The 16208-nt window shown below is 44.3% G+C and overlaps 1 protein-coding gene across 2 annotated transcripts in view; it reads right to left on the reverse strand.

Annotated features, from left to right (window-relative positions):
- The window catches only part of SLCO3A1 (solute carrier organic anion transporter family member 3A1), a 374545-nt gene that overhangs the window by 46489 nt on the left and 311848 nt on the right, over nucleotides 1-16208 (reverse strand). For both annotated transcript variants that reach the window (XM_070358050.1, XM_070358049.1), the window contains exon 5: nucleotides 3102-3266. In XM_070358050.1, coding sequence (XP_070214151.1) covers nucleotides 3102-3266 — 165 coding nt within the window. The remainder of the gene's footprint in view (nucleotides 1-3101; nucleotides 3267-16208) is intronic.

Genomic DNA, 16208 nt, shown 5'->3' on the forward strand with positions numbered 1-16208 from the left:
GGATCAGATGCCATGAACTTAGTTTTCTGAATGTTGAGCTTTAAGCTAACTTTTCCCTCTCCACTTTCACTTTCATCAAGAGACTTTTTAGTTCCTCTTCACTTTCTGCCATAAGAGTGGTGTCATCTGCATATCTGAGGTTATTGATATTTCTCCCAGCAATCTTGATTCCAGCTTGTGCTTCTTCCAGCCCAGCGTTTCTCATGATGTACTCTGCATAGAAGTTAAATAAGCAGGGTGACAATATACAGCCTTGACGTACTCCTTTTCCTATTTGGAACCAGTCTGTTGTTCCATGTCCAGTTCTAACTGTTGCTTCCTAACCTGCATATAGGTTTCTCAAGAGGCAGGTCAGGTGGTCTGATATTCCCATCTCTTTCAGAATTTTCCACATTTTATTGTAATCCACACAGTCAAAGGCTTTGGCATAGTCAATAAAGCAGAAATAGATGTTTTTCTGGAACTCTCTTGCTTTTTCCATGATCCAGCGGATGTTGGCAATTTGGTCTCTGGTTCCTCTGCCTTTTCTAAAACCAGCTTGAACATCAGGAAGTTCACGGTTCATGTATTGCTGAAGCCTGGCTTGGAGAATTTTGAGCATTACTTTACTAGCGTGTGAGATGAGTGCAATTGTGTGGTAGTTTGAACATTCTTTGGCATTGCCTTCCTTTGAGGTTGGAATGAAAACTGACCTTTTCCAGTCCTGTGGCCACTGCTGAGTTTTCCAAATTTGCTGGCATATTGACTGCAGCAGTTTCATAGCATCATCTTTCAGGATTTGAAATAGCTCAACTGGAATTCCATCACCTCCACTAGCTTTGTTCATCGTGATGCTTTCTAAGCTCCACTTGACTTCACATGCCAGGATGTCTGGCTCTAGGTGAGTGATCACACCATCGTGATTATCTTGGTTGTGAAGATCTTTTTTGTACAGTTCTTCTGTGTATTCTTGCCACCTCTGCCTCTTCTTAATATCTTCTGCTTCTGTTAGGTCCATACCATTTCTGTCCTTTATCGAGCCCATCTTTGCATGAAATGTTCCTTTGGTATCTCTGATTTTCTTGAAGAGATCCCTAGTCTTTCCCATTCTGTTGTTTTCCTCTATTTCTTTGCATAGATCGCTGAAGAAGGCTTTCTTATCTCTTCTTGCTATTCTTTGGAACTCTACATTCAGATGCTTATATCTTTCCTTTTCTCCTTTGCTTTTAGCTTCTCTTCTTTTCACTTCTCTTCTTTCCCCAGCTTTTTGTAAGGCCTCCACAAACAGCCATTTTGCTTTTTTGCCTTTCTTTTCCATGGGGATGGTTTTGATCCCTGTCTCCTGTACAATGTCACGAACCTCTGTCCATAGTTCATCAGGCACTCTATCTATCAGATCTGGTCCCTTAAATCTATTTCTCACTTCCACTGTATAATCATAAGGGATTTGATTTAAGTCATACCTAAATGGTCTAGTGGTTTTCTGCCAGGGGCGGAGCCTGGCAGTTTTCCCTACTTTCCAGAAGATAATTCCATGGGGAGGGAGTGGTCTCAACTTTCAGACTGGACTTGTCACATTCTCAGGGATCATCCTCATATCTCTTTCCTTCTCTGTACTTTCTGAAACAGATGAGCTCTTCCATCAAACACTGTCTACCGCATTCCCTCTCTTTTCTGCACATCGCCTCTGCTGGCTCTTTCCCCTCTGCTTAGATACCTGCTCAAGTCCTTCCTGCCACAATAGCAACTGTGTCTTAGCAACAGTACCATTACTCCAATCCCTTGACGGCAACACACATCACCCACCATGTCTCCACTCCTTCCTTCCACTGCTAAGCTTGGGAAAGTGCCATGCAGTCACCGGGTATTCTTTCCCTCCTCTGGGCTGCTCCTCACACCACAGCACAGGCTCACCCGGTGCAGCTTCAAAGACACAGCCCTGACATAGGCTGAAAGACATCCTGCTTCTTGAAGGGACCCAAGGCATGTGAGGTTGCATCACACATGGACACTCTCACTGCTGATGGCTTCTTTCTTGGAGTCATCTCTTCCTTGATGCCCCGTGATGCACGAGTTTCTTTGAGGCCTCCTCTATTTCCTCATGGGTGGTGTTTCACTCTTCTATTTCTACACAATATCCTTCTGTAAATTCCACTCCCATGTCCTCAGTGACCATACACACACTGATGCAATCCACATCTCCCTCTCCAGTCCTCAACCACGCACAGGACATCATGTGGATACATCACGGCCATCTCACACTCAAAACTTCACATCTGAACTCACAGCCTTCCCTACAGATCTGATTCTTTTCTGCTACTTTCAGGCTTCACAAATGGTACCACCCCCTGTCTGAGCCAGAAACCTGGAAGTCATTTTTGACCCTTCCCTCTCCTTGTGCTGTGAGATCACGTTCCCTATCAGGTATAAGTAATCCTGCTTCTCATGAGTGGAAACTGGTTCTCTTTAGCAGGCCAACTCCAAAGGACTGGAGGCAGATGTCTGTGGTTTACTGTTGAGAAGATTGGTAAGGCCACACTTGAGCTTGGGGAGCAGGAGTGTTATGATCTATTTTATATCTGCCATGGGCACAAAAATGGAGGAGAGCAAATGGCTTCTAACCTCTATATCTGTTGACCGTGGTTTCATGTTGCTGAGAATATTCTTGCTTTTTTAAGCTCCTGATCAAACCCTACAGGATTGGCCAAAAAGTTCACTTGGGTTTTTCCATCTGTCCATAAGATGGACAGAACGATCTTTTTGGTCAACCCAGTACTAATCTTTCAAGATCCATCTTGATTCCCCTCTTTGTTCATCACATCTTCCCCCTAATTCTCCAGTTTACACCAATTTATGGACTTCCTGGCCTGTCACAATGCTTCCTATGCACATTTTATATTTTAGCTCTTTATTATCATATACTTTAAGCAACTGCTTCAAGCGGGTAAATCTTACTCCAAGTAAATACTCTGAAATTCTTCTGCACACAGACCACATGTATATTCTGCTACAGGAGCAGCATGGTCTGGGCTGTTTGACTGGTCTCAGTCAATGCTTATGGTATTACAAGCACTGGCAGCCTCCCTGTGTGGGGCAGGGGCGGGTGGGTGACACAGACTCACCTAGCAGCTGGTTGGCAGAAGAGGTGGTGAGGTTAAACTGCTGCTCCAGATACTTTCCCAAGAAGGCAGCGAAGCCAGCCACCACTGCAATCTCCATGCAGGCGGCCAGGATGATACAGGTAAACACAGGGTTTGAGAGCAGGTGCTTGGTGACCTTGGGGATCACTGCAGGGAGAGAAGCAGATGACCAAGGTCATAGATACTGCACTCCCAGGCCTTCTGCCCCCGAGGTCCCACTTCGACCCATCCCAGTAAACAGCACCTGGTTGCTTAGGCTGAGGCCTATAATCTGTAAGTCAGCCATAATTGTGAAAACTCTGGCTTCAAAATACACGCTAATATTTTCTCAAGTAAACTGAAAACTACTAAAGCAGGAAAAACCACACAATGTCTTTTTTTTTTTTTTAACAGCACACTGGAAACACTATTTTATAAGCCTTTCAAAAATTTTTATTTCTATCCAACATATAGAAAGAGGCATTTGGGGTTTGTTTCATAAAAGGTAAAATATAACTTAATTATATATTATAAATATATTATAAATGCATTAATTATGTTACATCAGTATATCTAAGTTATATATAGATACATTATATTTTATTTTCTTGGGCTCTGAAATCACTGTGGATGATGACTGCAGCCATGAAATTTAAAGAAGCTTGCTCCTTGGAAGAAAAGCTGTAACAAACCTAGACAGTATATTAAAAAGCAGAAACATCACTTTGCCGACAAGGTCCTTATAGTCAAAGCTATGGTTTTTCTAGTAGTCATGTATGGATGTGAGAGTTGGACCATAAAGTAGGCTGAGTACCGAAGAATTGATGCTTTCTAATTGTGGTCCTGGAGAAGACTCTTGAGAGTCCCTTGGATTGCCAAGAGGTCAATCCAGTCAATTCTAAAGGAAATCAACCCTGAATATTCACTGGAAGAACTGATGCTAAAGCTGAACCTCCAGTACTTTGGCCACCTGATGCTAAGAGCCGACTCGTTGGAAAAGACCCTGATGCTGAGAAAGACTGAAGGCAGGAGGAGAACGGGATGACAGAGGATGAGATGGTTGGATGGCATCACTGACTCAGTGGACACGAGTCTGAGTAAATTCCAGGAGACAGAGACAAACAGGGAAGTCGGATGTGTTACAGTGCATGAGGCTGCAAGGAGTTGGACATGACTTAGTGACTGAACGACAACAAAGTGGATATATCAATATACCTGTGATAAATATTTATAACTGCATGTGTTAAGAAAATATAATCTTTCTTTCAACAACTCATTTTATTTTTTATTTTACATTGGAGTATAGTTGATTTAAAATACTGTGTTAGTTTCAAGTATACAGCAAAGTGATTCAGTTATACATATACATGTATCTATTCTTTTAAAGATATGTTTAATCTTAACAGTTTCAAGAAAAATGAAATGTTAGTGTATGCATGTCTTTTCTTAGTCACTCATTTGTGTCCAACTCTTTGTGACCCCATGGACTGTAGTCTCCCATGCTCCTCTGTCCATGGAATTTCCCAGGCAAGAATACTGAAGTGGGTTGCCATTTCCTACTCCAGTGAATATTCCCGACCCAGGAATCGAACCTAAGTCTCTTGCATCTCCTGTGATGGCAGACAGATTCTTTACTACTATGCCACCCGGGAAGCCCAGTGTATGCATATGCATATATATGTGTGTGTGTGGGTGTATTTCACATATATGTGTCTGTATGTATGTGTATATATATAATCCAACCTCTATCCTGCCCTTCCTTCTCACAACCATAGGTACCTGGCCACGCTTCCATGATCTCTCACATGGGGAAAACCAGGGTCTTCTTTACTACTGTTACTCTTGATCCAATACAGCCCTTCCCTCTACAGTAGCCAGGGGGACCAGGTGTAATCATTTTCCTATTCAGAACTCCAGAATGGCCCAAATCCACACATGGCACGATGGCCCACCGTCTGCCCCTTGGCTGTCTGATCACACTTCTGATCACACCCCATCCTCGCTCTCGCCCCACCCCAGCTGGACCTGGTCCTCCCCACCCAAGTCTGTGCACTGGGGGGTCTTCCCTCCATTGGGATGCACTGGTCCCAGATCTTTGCTCCATCTGTTCCTCCTTCCTCTGGTGGTCTTTCCTCATCACTCAAGGCAACCTAGAAGCTGCCCTGGTGCTCAGGGTTCAGATGAGGATTAACGGTAGGCAAAAATACTTTGTGGCTTGTTTACCACTTTAATTACCAATGGAACCGAAGCAGGTTTTTGTTGAGCTGGTTCGTTTCAATCTTATTGTATTATACTCTGTTTTTTAAGTATGTGGTTTCATAAACCACTGGGATTTCACTTTAATTCTGCGCTTTTACAAGTGAGAGATTTGGTATTCTTAATCCTTTGAAAGTAATCACGTTATTTGGATATTTTCAGCCATTAGAATTCTTGGTACAGGGTCTTTGACCAGATCTCTTCAGCTGTGGAGTGATGACATGTCCTGGCAGTATGCAAGGGAGTCTGGGGATACCAGGACGTACCTATCATTTCAATATTTATTCTATTATTCAGATGTACACTTAGTAAAAAAAAAAAAAAGTTAAATAAAACTGATAAATCAAGTGTTTGGTTTCATGGCTACAATAACTTAGGATGATGCTAGGTTAAAACAAGTAGATTTAGGACTTCCCTGGTGGTCCAGTGGTTAAGAATCTCCCTGCCAGTGCAGGGGACATGGGCTCAATCCCTGGTCTGGGGAGATCCCACATACTGTGGAGCAGCTAAGCCCATGCATCCTAACTACTGAGCCCACGCTCTAGAGCCCCTGCTCTGCAAAGGGAGAAGCCATTGCAATGAGAAGCTACATATCACAATAAAGAGTAGCTTCTGCTTGCCGCAACTAGAAGAAAAACAAACAGATTTACAGTTACTAAAAGAGAAGTCATGTAAATAATGGTACAGCTGGTAAGGAGGTAAGGCAGAAATGTGTAAAAGTGGTATACCAGTGACAAGCTAGGGGACCTCTGTTCTCCCATAATCATAATAATGTGGAACACTTGGCTCATGGTATACTTGATCCCACCTGTGTGAACAGAAACAGATAAAAGAGAGTTCCAAATGAAGCAGGTAACATCCCAAGTCTAGGAAAAACCAATCAGGGCCCATGGTCATACAAAATAAGCAGGTGAGCTGTGTCTAGAACTGCTCACCAAGGTGATGAATTAGCCAGCTGTCCTAAAGAAGAGAGCTAATTACACAGGCTCAATCTCATCTCCTAGGAGACAAAACCTCTAAATGGCCCAACTAATTAGAATAAAATAATAATAGAAGATACATAAGTTTTTAATAATGTTAACAGACATGCTCAATTAATCAAAATGACAGAACAATGGGTCAGAGACTGGCAGATACATACAACTTAAAACTTACCATTTCTGGGAAAGATACCAAGTTTCAAAAATGAAAATCTATATATAAGACAGGGACTTAAGGAGCCTTTGACATAATGAAAGGAACTTAGTTATTGGAATGGACTGAGCCAAATGATTGGAGGCTCAGAATCACCATGCACTGAGCAATCCAATTCTATATTCCAGGCGAGAAGCAATCAGACAATAACCGGAGCTGGTGGCCTCAGCTGTTCTGCAGTTGTTTCAGAAAGTGAAGTCACTCAGTCGTGTCTGACTCTTTGCAATCCCATGGACCCTCCGTCCGTGGGATTCTCCAGGCAAGAATACTGGAGTGGGTTGCCATTTCCTTCTCCAGAAGATCTTCCCAACCCAGGAATCGAACCTGGGTCTCCCATATTGCAGGCAGACGCTTTACCCTCTGAGAAACTACTAAAACCTTAGGAAGGCAACTCTTGGATTAAATAAATGCATGCACACACATGCACAAAACAAAAACTTTAAAAGAGGGTGTTGGTGGTTCAGCTGTGTCTGACTCTGCTGCCCCATGGACTTAAATCACCAGCCTCCCCTGCCTATGGAATTTTCCAGGCAAGAATACTGGAGTGGGTTGCCATTTTCTACTCTAGGGGATCTTCCCAACCCAGGGATCACACCTGCATCTCTTCCATCTCCTGTATTGGCAGGTGGATTCTTTACCACTAGCACCACCTGGGAAGCCCTTTAAAAAGAGTATGAAGAAGAATAAAGATAAGGGAAAACAACTTTGAATCCATGGTATTCATACAGCTACTTTATTCACATACCTACTTTATTGCAAGTGCACAGGCCTTTATGAGTGTGTTTTGTTCACCTTTTACATGATTTCAAACATTTATAATAATCTTTTTTCAAAAATGTCATTTTGAATAATTGTCTAGAAGAGGTTACACTTAAAATCTGTGTTTAAACGTTGGAAAATTTCCCTTTGTTAAATCCTCATTGTTAAGTATTGTACAAATATTTAGAGCAATGTTGATTGCGTAATGTTTAAAAATGTGCACTGTTCAACAAAAATAAGAGATTAGGCATAAACAGAAGGTAACAAGGTAAGTATATGTCTTCATGAACAAAAACCCCTGGGATGTTAAGACTCCATCATCATAAATCACTGCTAACGAGTGAAGGCTGGTTTAACACATTGTGATGGTACAATGCATCTGTGACAAGGGATGGGTTGATTATGTCAAAAAGTACCAAGCCTCACAGAGAGTGGTATGGATTACATGAACAACCACAGTGCTTCCTTGTAATAAATGAATTTGGAAGCCCCCAGCTGTTCATGTTTTGGCAGGTAATAACACTGTTGCTCCATCACTGTAGTCTTTCGGCATTAAGATATCTAAACTCTGGAAATACTGTTGACAATCAGTAAGCAGGTTGGTGACATTCTACGAAAACCATCCTTTGCCATATTTTTATTGGAGGCTTCACTTTCCTTGTTACTGTGAAAATTCTTTAGATCTGGGGACTTCCAAAGAAAAAGCACCATGGCCACACTTGTTCACAAATACTGCCACTGAGCTGACACCATCAATATCCAACTGTGTTCTCTGGCTCAAAAATGACACCAAGAGAATTCAAGTTTGATCACATTATCTATTTGATGTTGTTCACTTGCAAAGTTGTGTCCAGCTGTTTGTGACTCCATTGACCGCAGTACACCAGGCTTCCCTGCCCTTCACCATCTACTGGAGTTTGCTCAAACTCATGTCCGTTGAGTCAGCAATGCCATCCAACCATCTCATCCTCTGTCATCCCCTTCTCCTCCCGCCTTCAGTCTTTCCCAGCATCAGGATCTTTTCCAAAGAGTTGGCTCTCCACATCAGGTGGCCAAGGTACTGGAGCTTCAGCATCAGTCCTTCCAGTGAATCTTCAGGACTGATTTCCTTTAGGATTGACTGGTTTGATCTCCTTGCAGTCCAAGGGACCATAAAGAGCCTTCTCCAGCACCACAGTTTGAAAGCATCAATTCTTTGGTGCTCAACCTTCTTTATGATCCAAGTCTCACATCCATACAGGACTACTGGAAAGATCATAGCTTTAACTAGACAGATCTTTGTCAGCAAAGTGATGTCTCTGCCTTTTAATACTCGGTCTAGATTTACTTCCAAGGAGCAAGGGTCTTTTAATTTAGTGTCTGCAGTCACTGACCACAGTGATTTTGGAGCCCAAGAAAATTAAGTCTGTCACTGTTTCCACTGTTTGCCCATATATTTTCCATGAAGTGATGGGACCAGATGCCATGATCTTAGTTTTCTGAATGTTGAGTTTTAAGCCAACTTTTTCACAGCCTTCCTATTTTCTTTTCCTTGATCATGGCCATCATGGTTTACCTGGGGACAAGGAGGGCGCTTCTCAACAAAGACAACTCTAGCTAATGGAACACTTTCATACTTCAGCAAGCATTTTAATTATTCCAGAGATAATTCCATTTCAGTAGGAAGGATTTCTTGTCAAGATAGGAGCCTGCCTGCTTTTGTCTTAATATCGAATGACTAATTTTGCCTCGAATTAGATGTGAAAATCATTAAGTTTGAGAATTATCTAACTGGAGGCCCAGGGAAGACTGACTGGGACTTATTTGTATAAAGGACAATCTTTTTTCCCCGTCTACCTGACCGACTTGCCTCTAGAAACGACAGCTTCCTCTCGTGTTTGGCTATTTTCCTCCTAAGTTCTTCCTCCCTTTCTGGGTTTTATTGCAATGACCTGTAGTGCTCTCAAAGAAGATTCCTTTTCAAAGGCTTGGTCTACCCTCCAGAGCCCCAACTTAAGGGGTATTAATTAGCTTGATCTTAGGGCTATTCCCAGTCTTCCAGGCTTTTCCATGCAAATGAAGTATTAAGCCCACAAAACTTGTAACTTTCCAAGGTGGCAGCTGCTAATGAGGTGGCCTAGACTGGTGAACCGAGGCCACACCAGGCTGCCAAACACCTACAGACTCCCGCAGCCATTTGCCTCCCACCTTCTGATTTAGCCTCAGAGGTTGGGAGCTGGCGTGGGAGGCAGGTGGGCCTGTATCACGCAGCTTCACAGCTGGGGAAACCTTTTTACCTCTCATCAGGGGCTGAGTGCTGCTACTGGCGGAATGATTCAAAGTTGGGAAGAGTGACAGGGGAGCCCTCGGTAGGGAAGACAAGTTTTCCACGGCTAGGCTTTGACCACCTGATGCGAGGAGCCGACTCACTGGAGAAGACCCTGATGCTGGGAAAGATCGAGGGCAAGAGGAGAAAGAGGCGACAGAGAACGAGATGGCTGGATGGCCTCACCGATTCAATGGACACGAATTTGAGCAAACTCTGGGATGTAGTGAAGGACAGTGAAGCCTGGCGTGCTGCAGTCCATGGGGTCACAAAGTATCAGACCCGACCTAGCAGTGGAACAGCAACAAGAACAGGCTTCGGAAGGCAGTCCTGTGGGACAGCAGTCCCTAACTCTTTTGGCACTAGGGACCCGTTTCACGGAAGACAATTTTTTCTGGGGTGGGGCGGGGGATGGTTTCAGGATGATTCAAGAACATTACACTTTCGTGTGCTTTATTTCTATTATTATATCAGCTCCACCTCAGATCATCAGGCATTAGATCCTGGAGGTTGGGGACCCCCTGCTCTAGGATGGAGTTTCCTAGAAATCTGTGGGTCCTGCAGGAGGGAGAAAGGCAGATTTGGAGAAGTCCTGAGGATTAACCCTGGCAGAACATGTCCTGTGTGCCAAGGACCATTCTAACTGCTTATACATCGACTTGCATGAGTCTCATGACAAAATCATGTTCCTGGGATGACTGTGTTTTAGTTGCTCAGTTGTGTGCAACTCTGCAACCCCATGGACTATAGCCCCCCAGGCTCCTCTGTCCACAGGATTCTCAAGGCAAGAATACTGGATTAGGTAGCCATTCCCTTCTCCAGAGGATCTTCCAAACTCAGGGACTGAACCCAGGTCTCCTGCATTGCAGGCAGATTATTTACCATCTGAGCTACCAGGGAAGCCCTCTTTGTAGGATTAAAATCCTCCATTCACAGATGAGAAGACAGTGGTCCCTTGGCTAGGGGAACAAAGCAGAAACTCAAACCCTGGCACCTGTTGCTACACAGCCTGCTTATAATCACTGTGCCATTCTGGTCTGGGTTCTGAGAGGTGCTGATGTTGGCCTGAGGACTAAGCATGTACTCTGCCTCTGGTAACCAAAGTGTGGCTTAATTATTAGAATAAAGAATAATAATGATAAAACATTCCCACTGTGCTTAGAAAAAATGGCCAGATGTGACACGACTAAGGGCTTAGTCCATGTTGTTTAAAAAGAGCAGTAGAAAAGGGATGGACGTGCGTGCTAAGTCACTTCTGCTGCTGCTGCTGCTAAGTTGCTTCAGTCATGTCCGACTCTGTGCGACCCCATAGACGGCAGCCCACCAAGCTCCCCTGTCCCTGGGATTCTCCAGGCAAGGACATTGGAGTGGGTTGCCATTTCCTTCTCCAATGCATGAAAGTGAAAAGTGAAAGTGAAGTCGCTCAGTCGTGTCTGACCCTCAGTGACCCCATGGACTGCAGCCTACCAGGCTCCTCCGTCCATGGGATTTTCCAGGCAAGAGTACTGGAGTGGGGTTGTCATGTCCAATTCTTTGTGGCCCTGTGGACTGTAGCCTACTAGCCTCCTCTGTCTGTGGGATCCTCCAGGCAATAACACTGGACTGGGCTGCGGGCCTCTCCAGGGGATCTTCCTGACACAGGGACTGAATCCACGTCTCTTATGTCTCCTACACTGGCAGGTGGGTTCTTTACCACTAGTACCACCTGGGGAGCCCCAGAAAAGGGAAGGACAGAGCGGTGAAAGAAAGAAAGGACCGGAGAGCCTACAGAATAGCCCTGTACCACAGAAAAGGTTTCACTGAATGAGGTTGCATAAAATAATGGCTAAGAACCTGGTCTAAGGAGCAGGGTCACTGGGATTAGAACTCTGGCTTCAAGACTGAGTAGGTCTGTGACCTGAGTACATCACTCCATCCCATGGATTGCCACAAACATGAAATGAGACTGGCTGCCTGTAAAGCATGTTGCCCAAGGACTTCCTGGGGATCCAGGGGCTAAGACTCCGTACTCCCAATGGAGGGGGCCTGGGTTAGATTTCTGGTCATGGAACTAGATCCGACATGCCGCAACTAAGAGAATTTCCATGCAGCAATTAGATCAAACATGACATAATAAAGACTGAAGATCCTGTGTGCTGAAACAAATACCTGGAGCAGCCAAAAAAAAAAAAAAAAAGGCATGCTTTCTAGTGCTTCTAGGATACAGCTAAGAGTCTGATAGGATTAATGGCAAGGATCTACTGTATAGCACAAGGAGCTGTTTTCAATATCTTGTAACAACTATAATGGAAAAGAATAGAAAAAAGAATATAGATACACACATGTATGTGTATAACTGAATCACTCTGTGTACATCTGAAAGAGAATATTGTAAATCGGTTATTTGTTGTTATTTAGTTGCTAAGTCATGTGCAACTCTTTTGTGACCCTATGGACTGTAGCCTGCCAGGCTCCTCTGTCCATGGGATTTCCTACATAAGAATACTGGAGTGGGCTGCCATTTCCTTCTCCAGGGGATCTTCTCAACTCAGGGATTGAACCTGAGTCTCCTGCATTGGCAGGCAGATTCTTAAACGCTGAGCCATCAGGTATACTTCAATAAAAAAGAGTTTGATAGCAATTAATAATAATTAATACAATAGAAATAATCCTTGGCTATATTAGGGAAAGAGCCCTTGCATCGGGAGGCCCTCAGATTGCCTCAGACTTGTTGGAATGTCTGTGATCAGACGTGGTGCATTAACAGACTGGGGAAGGTGAGCAGAGCTCCTGGAGGACAAGGGCTTTCCAAAAAGATTCCCCTCCTGCAGAGGGCTGTTCAGCAGGTCAAGGGGTCAGGGGGCACAAATCCTTGTCCACTGCTTGTCCTGGCAATTAGAGATACCCTGAGGAGTGGTCACTGTGAGGGCTCAGTTATACTACCCTTGACCCTCAGGCTCTCTGCCTTCAGTCTCTCTACTTAAATTGGCCTTTCCTTTCTCTTTAATAACATTGCTGTCAATACAGCATGGCTCATATTCCCCAAGAGGGGAGACCGGGACAGTCTATGCAACTGCTCAGGAATTATGACAATGACAGCCAGACATCTGCCTGGCAACCAGTGTTGACTGGGCACCGTGGTGAGGTTTCTTTTTAACTCTCACAACTATTACACTAGGGGGTGGTCTTACCATCCTCTTCTTAGACACAAGGAAACCAAGGCTCCCTTGAGAGGCTGAAACCCAACCATCTACATCCCAGAATGCAAAACCAAGAGGTGAAGGAGGGTGGATTTGAACTCAATTCTGCCTGCACTCTGGGACTCATCTTTAAATCTTCAGGTTTCTGGGTGGGGCCTCAAGTCAACAGAACAGTATTTTCCTGAAAGGTGAGCCACCATGAAGTGCTTCCCAACATAGGAGACCCACAAGCAGAAGAGAAGAGAGATGGGGGGATCTGGGTGAGATAAACAACAGTACTCAAGTCATGACCAAAAAAATGAAAGAGGATGGAAGAAATAATGGAGATGTGGAAAACATCATCATGGAGGCATAAGAGCAAAGCAAAGGCTGAGTGAATCCTGAGAAAAATGAAGCTTCGTGGGGTAGCATGAGTGTTCACCAGATGCCGAGCCGGTTCACAATGCCCAGGACAGCCTGTCATCCCAGTGCCACCAACCCCACCAGATGCCCTGGTATGGGTCCCCCGTCTGTCCCCCAGGAGGAGCCAGTGCTCTCGGGCTGAGCAGAGATGGAGCAGCTCCAACCCCAGAGGTGGGCATTGTGCCTGGTAAGAGAAACTGAAAGTTGCTCAATCATGTCCAATTCTTTGCAACCCCATTGTCTATTCAATCTATGGAATTCTCCAGGCCAGAACACTGAAGTGGGTAGTCTTTCCCTTCTCCAGGGGATCTTCCCAAACCAGGGATCAAACCCAGGTCTCCTGCATTGCAGGTGGATTCTTTACCGGCTGAACCACAAGGGAAGCCCAAGAATACTGGAGTGGGTAGTCTATCCCTTCTCCAGCAGATCTTCCTGACCCAGGAATTGAGCTGGGGTCTCCTGCATTGCAGGCCGGGTAAGAGCAGATAATACATACAAGGTAGATGAAAGAATCCAATAAAGAAACAAATGAATTGCATAGCCTTAAAAGGGAACTGTCATAGTCTCTTAAGGAACATTAACTGTAGATACAGGCTGATTTATGATCACACCATATTCCACAGGTTCATGGGCTGTGAGGGAAGTGGAGATCTTAGTTAATATGGCCATTTCTATCACTGATTCTGGAGGTGCCCAATCCATCCCTTAGGTAGGTAGGGGTGGAGGAAATCCTGGTGGGAGGGGAGGCCCATGGAGCTGATTAGTCTTCTGGAAATGAGCACTTACCAGTTTGGCCCCAGACTGGCAACCTTGGGCCCCCTGTGGTCTCACCACTACAGAGGATCCATCCCCTAATCTCTGCCCCAGGGACCCAAGGGAGCTTCTAGCACCCTCTCACGGCCAACTTTGAGAGCAGTAGCCATCAGGCTTCATCTTCAGTGAGGTAATAGGCAGATGGTAACACCTGCTTTGTTAGAGAAGGTCATAGTTTGAGTGAACAAAAGATTTATGTTGCTTCCATGTCCTAGCTGTTTGTGCTGATGGAAAAGAGAAACCATCAGCACAAACAGCTAGGACATGGAAGCAACATAAATGTCCATCAACAGATGAATGGATAAAGCTGTGGTACATATATACAATGGAATACTACTCAGCCATAAAAAGGGATACACCTGAGTCAGTTCTAATGAGGTGGATGAACCCAGAGCCTATTATGCAGAGTGAAGTGAGTCAGAAAGAGAAAAACAAATATCGTATATTAACACATATATATGCAAACTAGAAAGATGGTACTGATGAGCCTTGCAAATGCAAGGCAGCAATGGAGATGCAGACATAAGGAACAGACTCGTGGACATGGGGTGGGGGGAAGAAGGCGAGGCTGGGACGAACGGAGAGAGTAGCATGGAAACGTATACACTAACATATGTAAGCAGGTAGCCAATGGGAATTTGCTGTATGATTCAAACTAGGACTCTGTGACAGCCTAGAGGGCTGGGATGGCGTGGGAGGTTCAACAGAGGGGACACGTGTGTGCCTAATGCTGGTTCGTGTTGATGTATGGCAGAGACAAACACAATTTTGTAAAGCAATTATCCTTTAATTAAAAATAAATTAATAATAATAATAAACCCATCCACACAGGAAATGAGCATCTAAAGTGAAACCCAAGTGTCAGATGGGTATGGATCGGTTAGGGCAACCCAGAGCCCAACAGTTCCCTACAGCCCCTCCAAGGAGGAGCAGTGTGGTTGCCCATTAGCTAGATTAAAACAAGAAGAAAGAGTCCACAAAAGAATGCTTAGTGTCTGCAAGCCTGCAAGTTCCTAACTGGGGCCACCCTAGTCATTTCTCAGCATCAGGAGTGTGAAGCCGGAAACATGATCTCCACAGGATTGGGAGGTGGAGAAAGGAGCCTGGGACACAGCAGGCTCTCATTCAGCCCCAAATATTGCATTTTTCCATGCTGGCAGCAGACAGAAAATGACTACAGAAATCAAGAGTTCTTGGTAAGCAAATAAGACACTTTTATAACTTCACTCAGCCTTCTCTAGACCTTCTTTGGGAGCAGTCTGCCACACCCCAGTGGTGGCCAGGGTGACTTCATTTGGCATTCACAAAAACATTAACGAGGAACTTCCCTGGCGGTCCAGTGGTTAAGACTCCACCCTCCCAATGCAGGGGGCTCAGGTCCAATCCCTCGTCAAGGAAGATCCCACATTCCATGCGGCACAGCAAAACTAACTAAACAAATAAAAATTATGCAGTTCTAAAAAAGAAAGAAAGAAAACAACAACAACAAAAGCAATACTAAAACCAAAAAAAAAAAAAGCCTCAAAAAAATCGAAAAAAAACCCCAAAACTACTAACCATGGGAGAATTCATTCCTGGGAAGTCTAAACAGAGAAACAGCAGTGTCTAGAAAAGATGATGAAGCCAAACACTCAAGCTGACATATGTACATACCCATCTCTAAACTTACACTTTCTAATGCTACTTCTGGAAGTGCCGGCGTTACAGCAGGCCTTCTCAGCGTTTTTAAAATGCTGGTGTAAATCTCAAAGAGTCATGTCACAGACTCCCAACCTTATTTCATCAGTAGGTCACCTCCCCCATTGTATCTTATATGCAACTGCCAGGGAAGTTGGCCCCTGGTATAGACCCCCTAAGGGATCTCCCTCAGCTCTGACATTTGTTTTTTAACTGGGAGCTCACTTAGAATCTCCTGGGAAGCTTTCAGGATGTTCAGATGCCTGAATCACCTCTCCCACAGCTCCCTCCCCCACTGTAGACTCGGAGAATCATTATTTGTAGGGATGGAGACCCTGCCTGTGTGTGTTTCAAGAAAAGTCCACAGCATTTTTTTAATTCCTAATTTTTTTTTTCTTTTATTAACTCCTTTTCTGAATACTAGCATCTTATTTCTGAGATTTTCATTTTAAAATGTTTTATCTGCTTTATTTAAAAAAAAAAAAAAAAGCCCAGAAGTGACAATGACATGAATCCCTGGTTGGG

This window comes from Bos mutus, chromosome 21 (assembly GCF_027580195.1).
Source record: "Bos mutus isolate GX-2022 chromosome 21, NWIPB_WYAK_1.1, whole genome shotgun sequence".
NCBI classification, from domain to species: Eukaryota; Metazoa; Chordata; class Mammalia; order Artiodactyla; family Bovidae; genus Bos; species Bos mutus.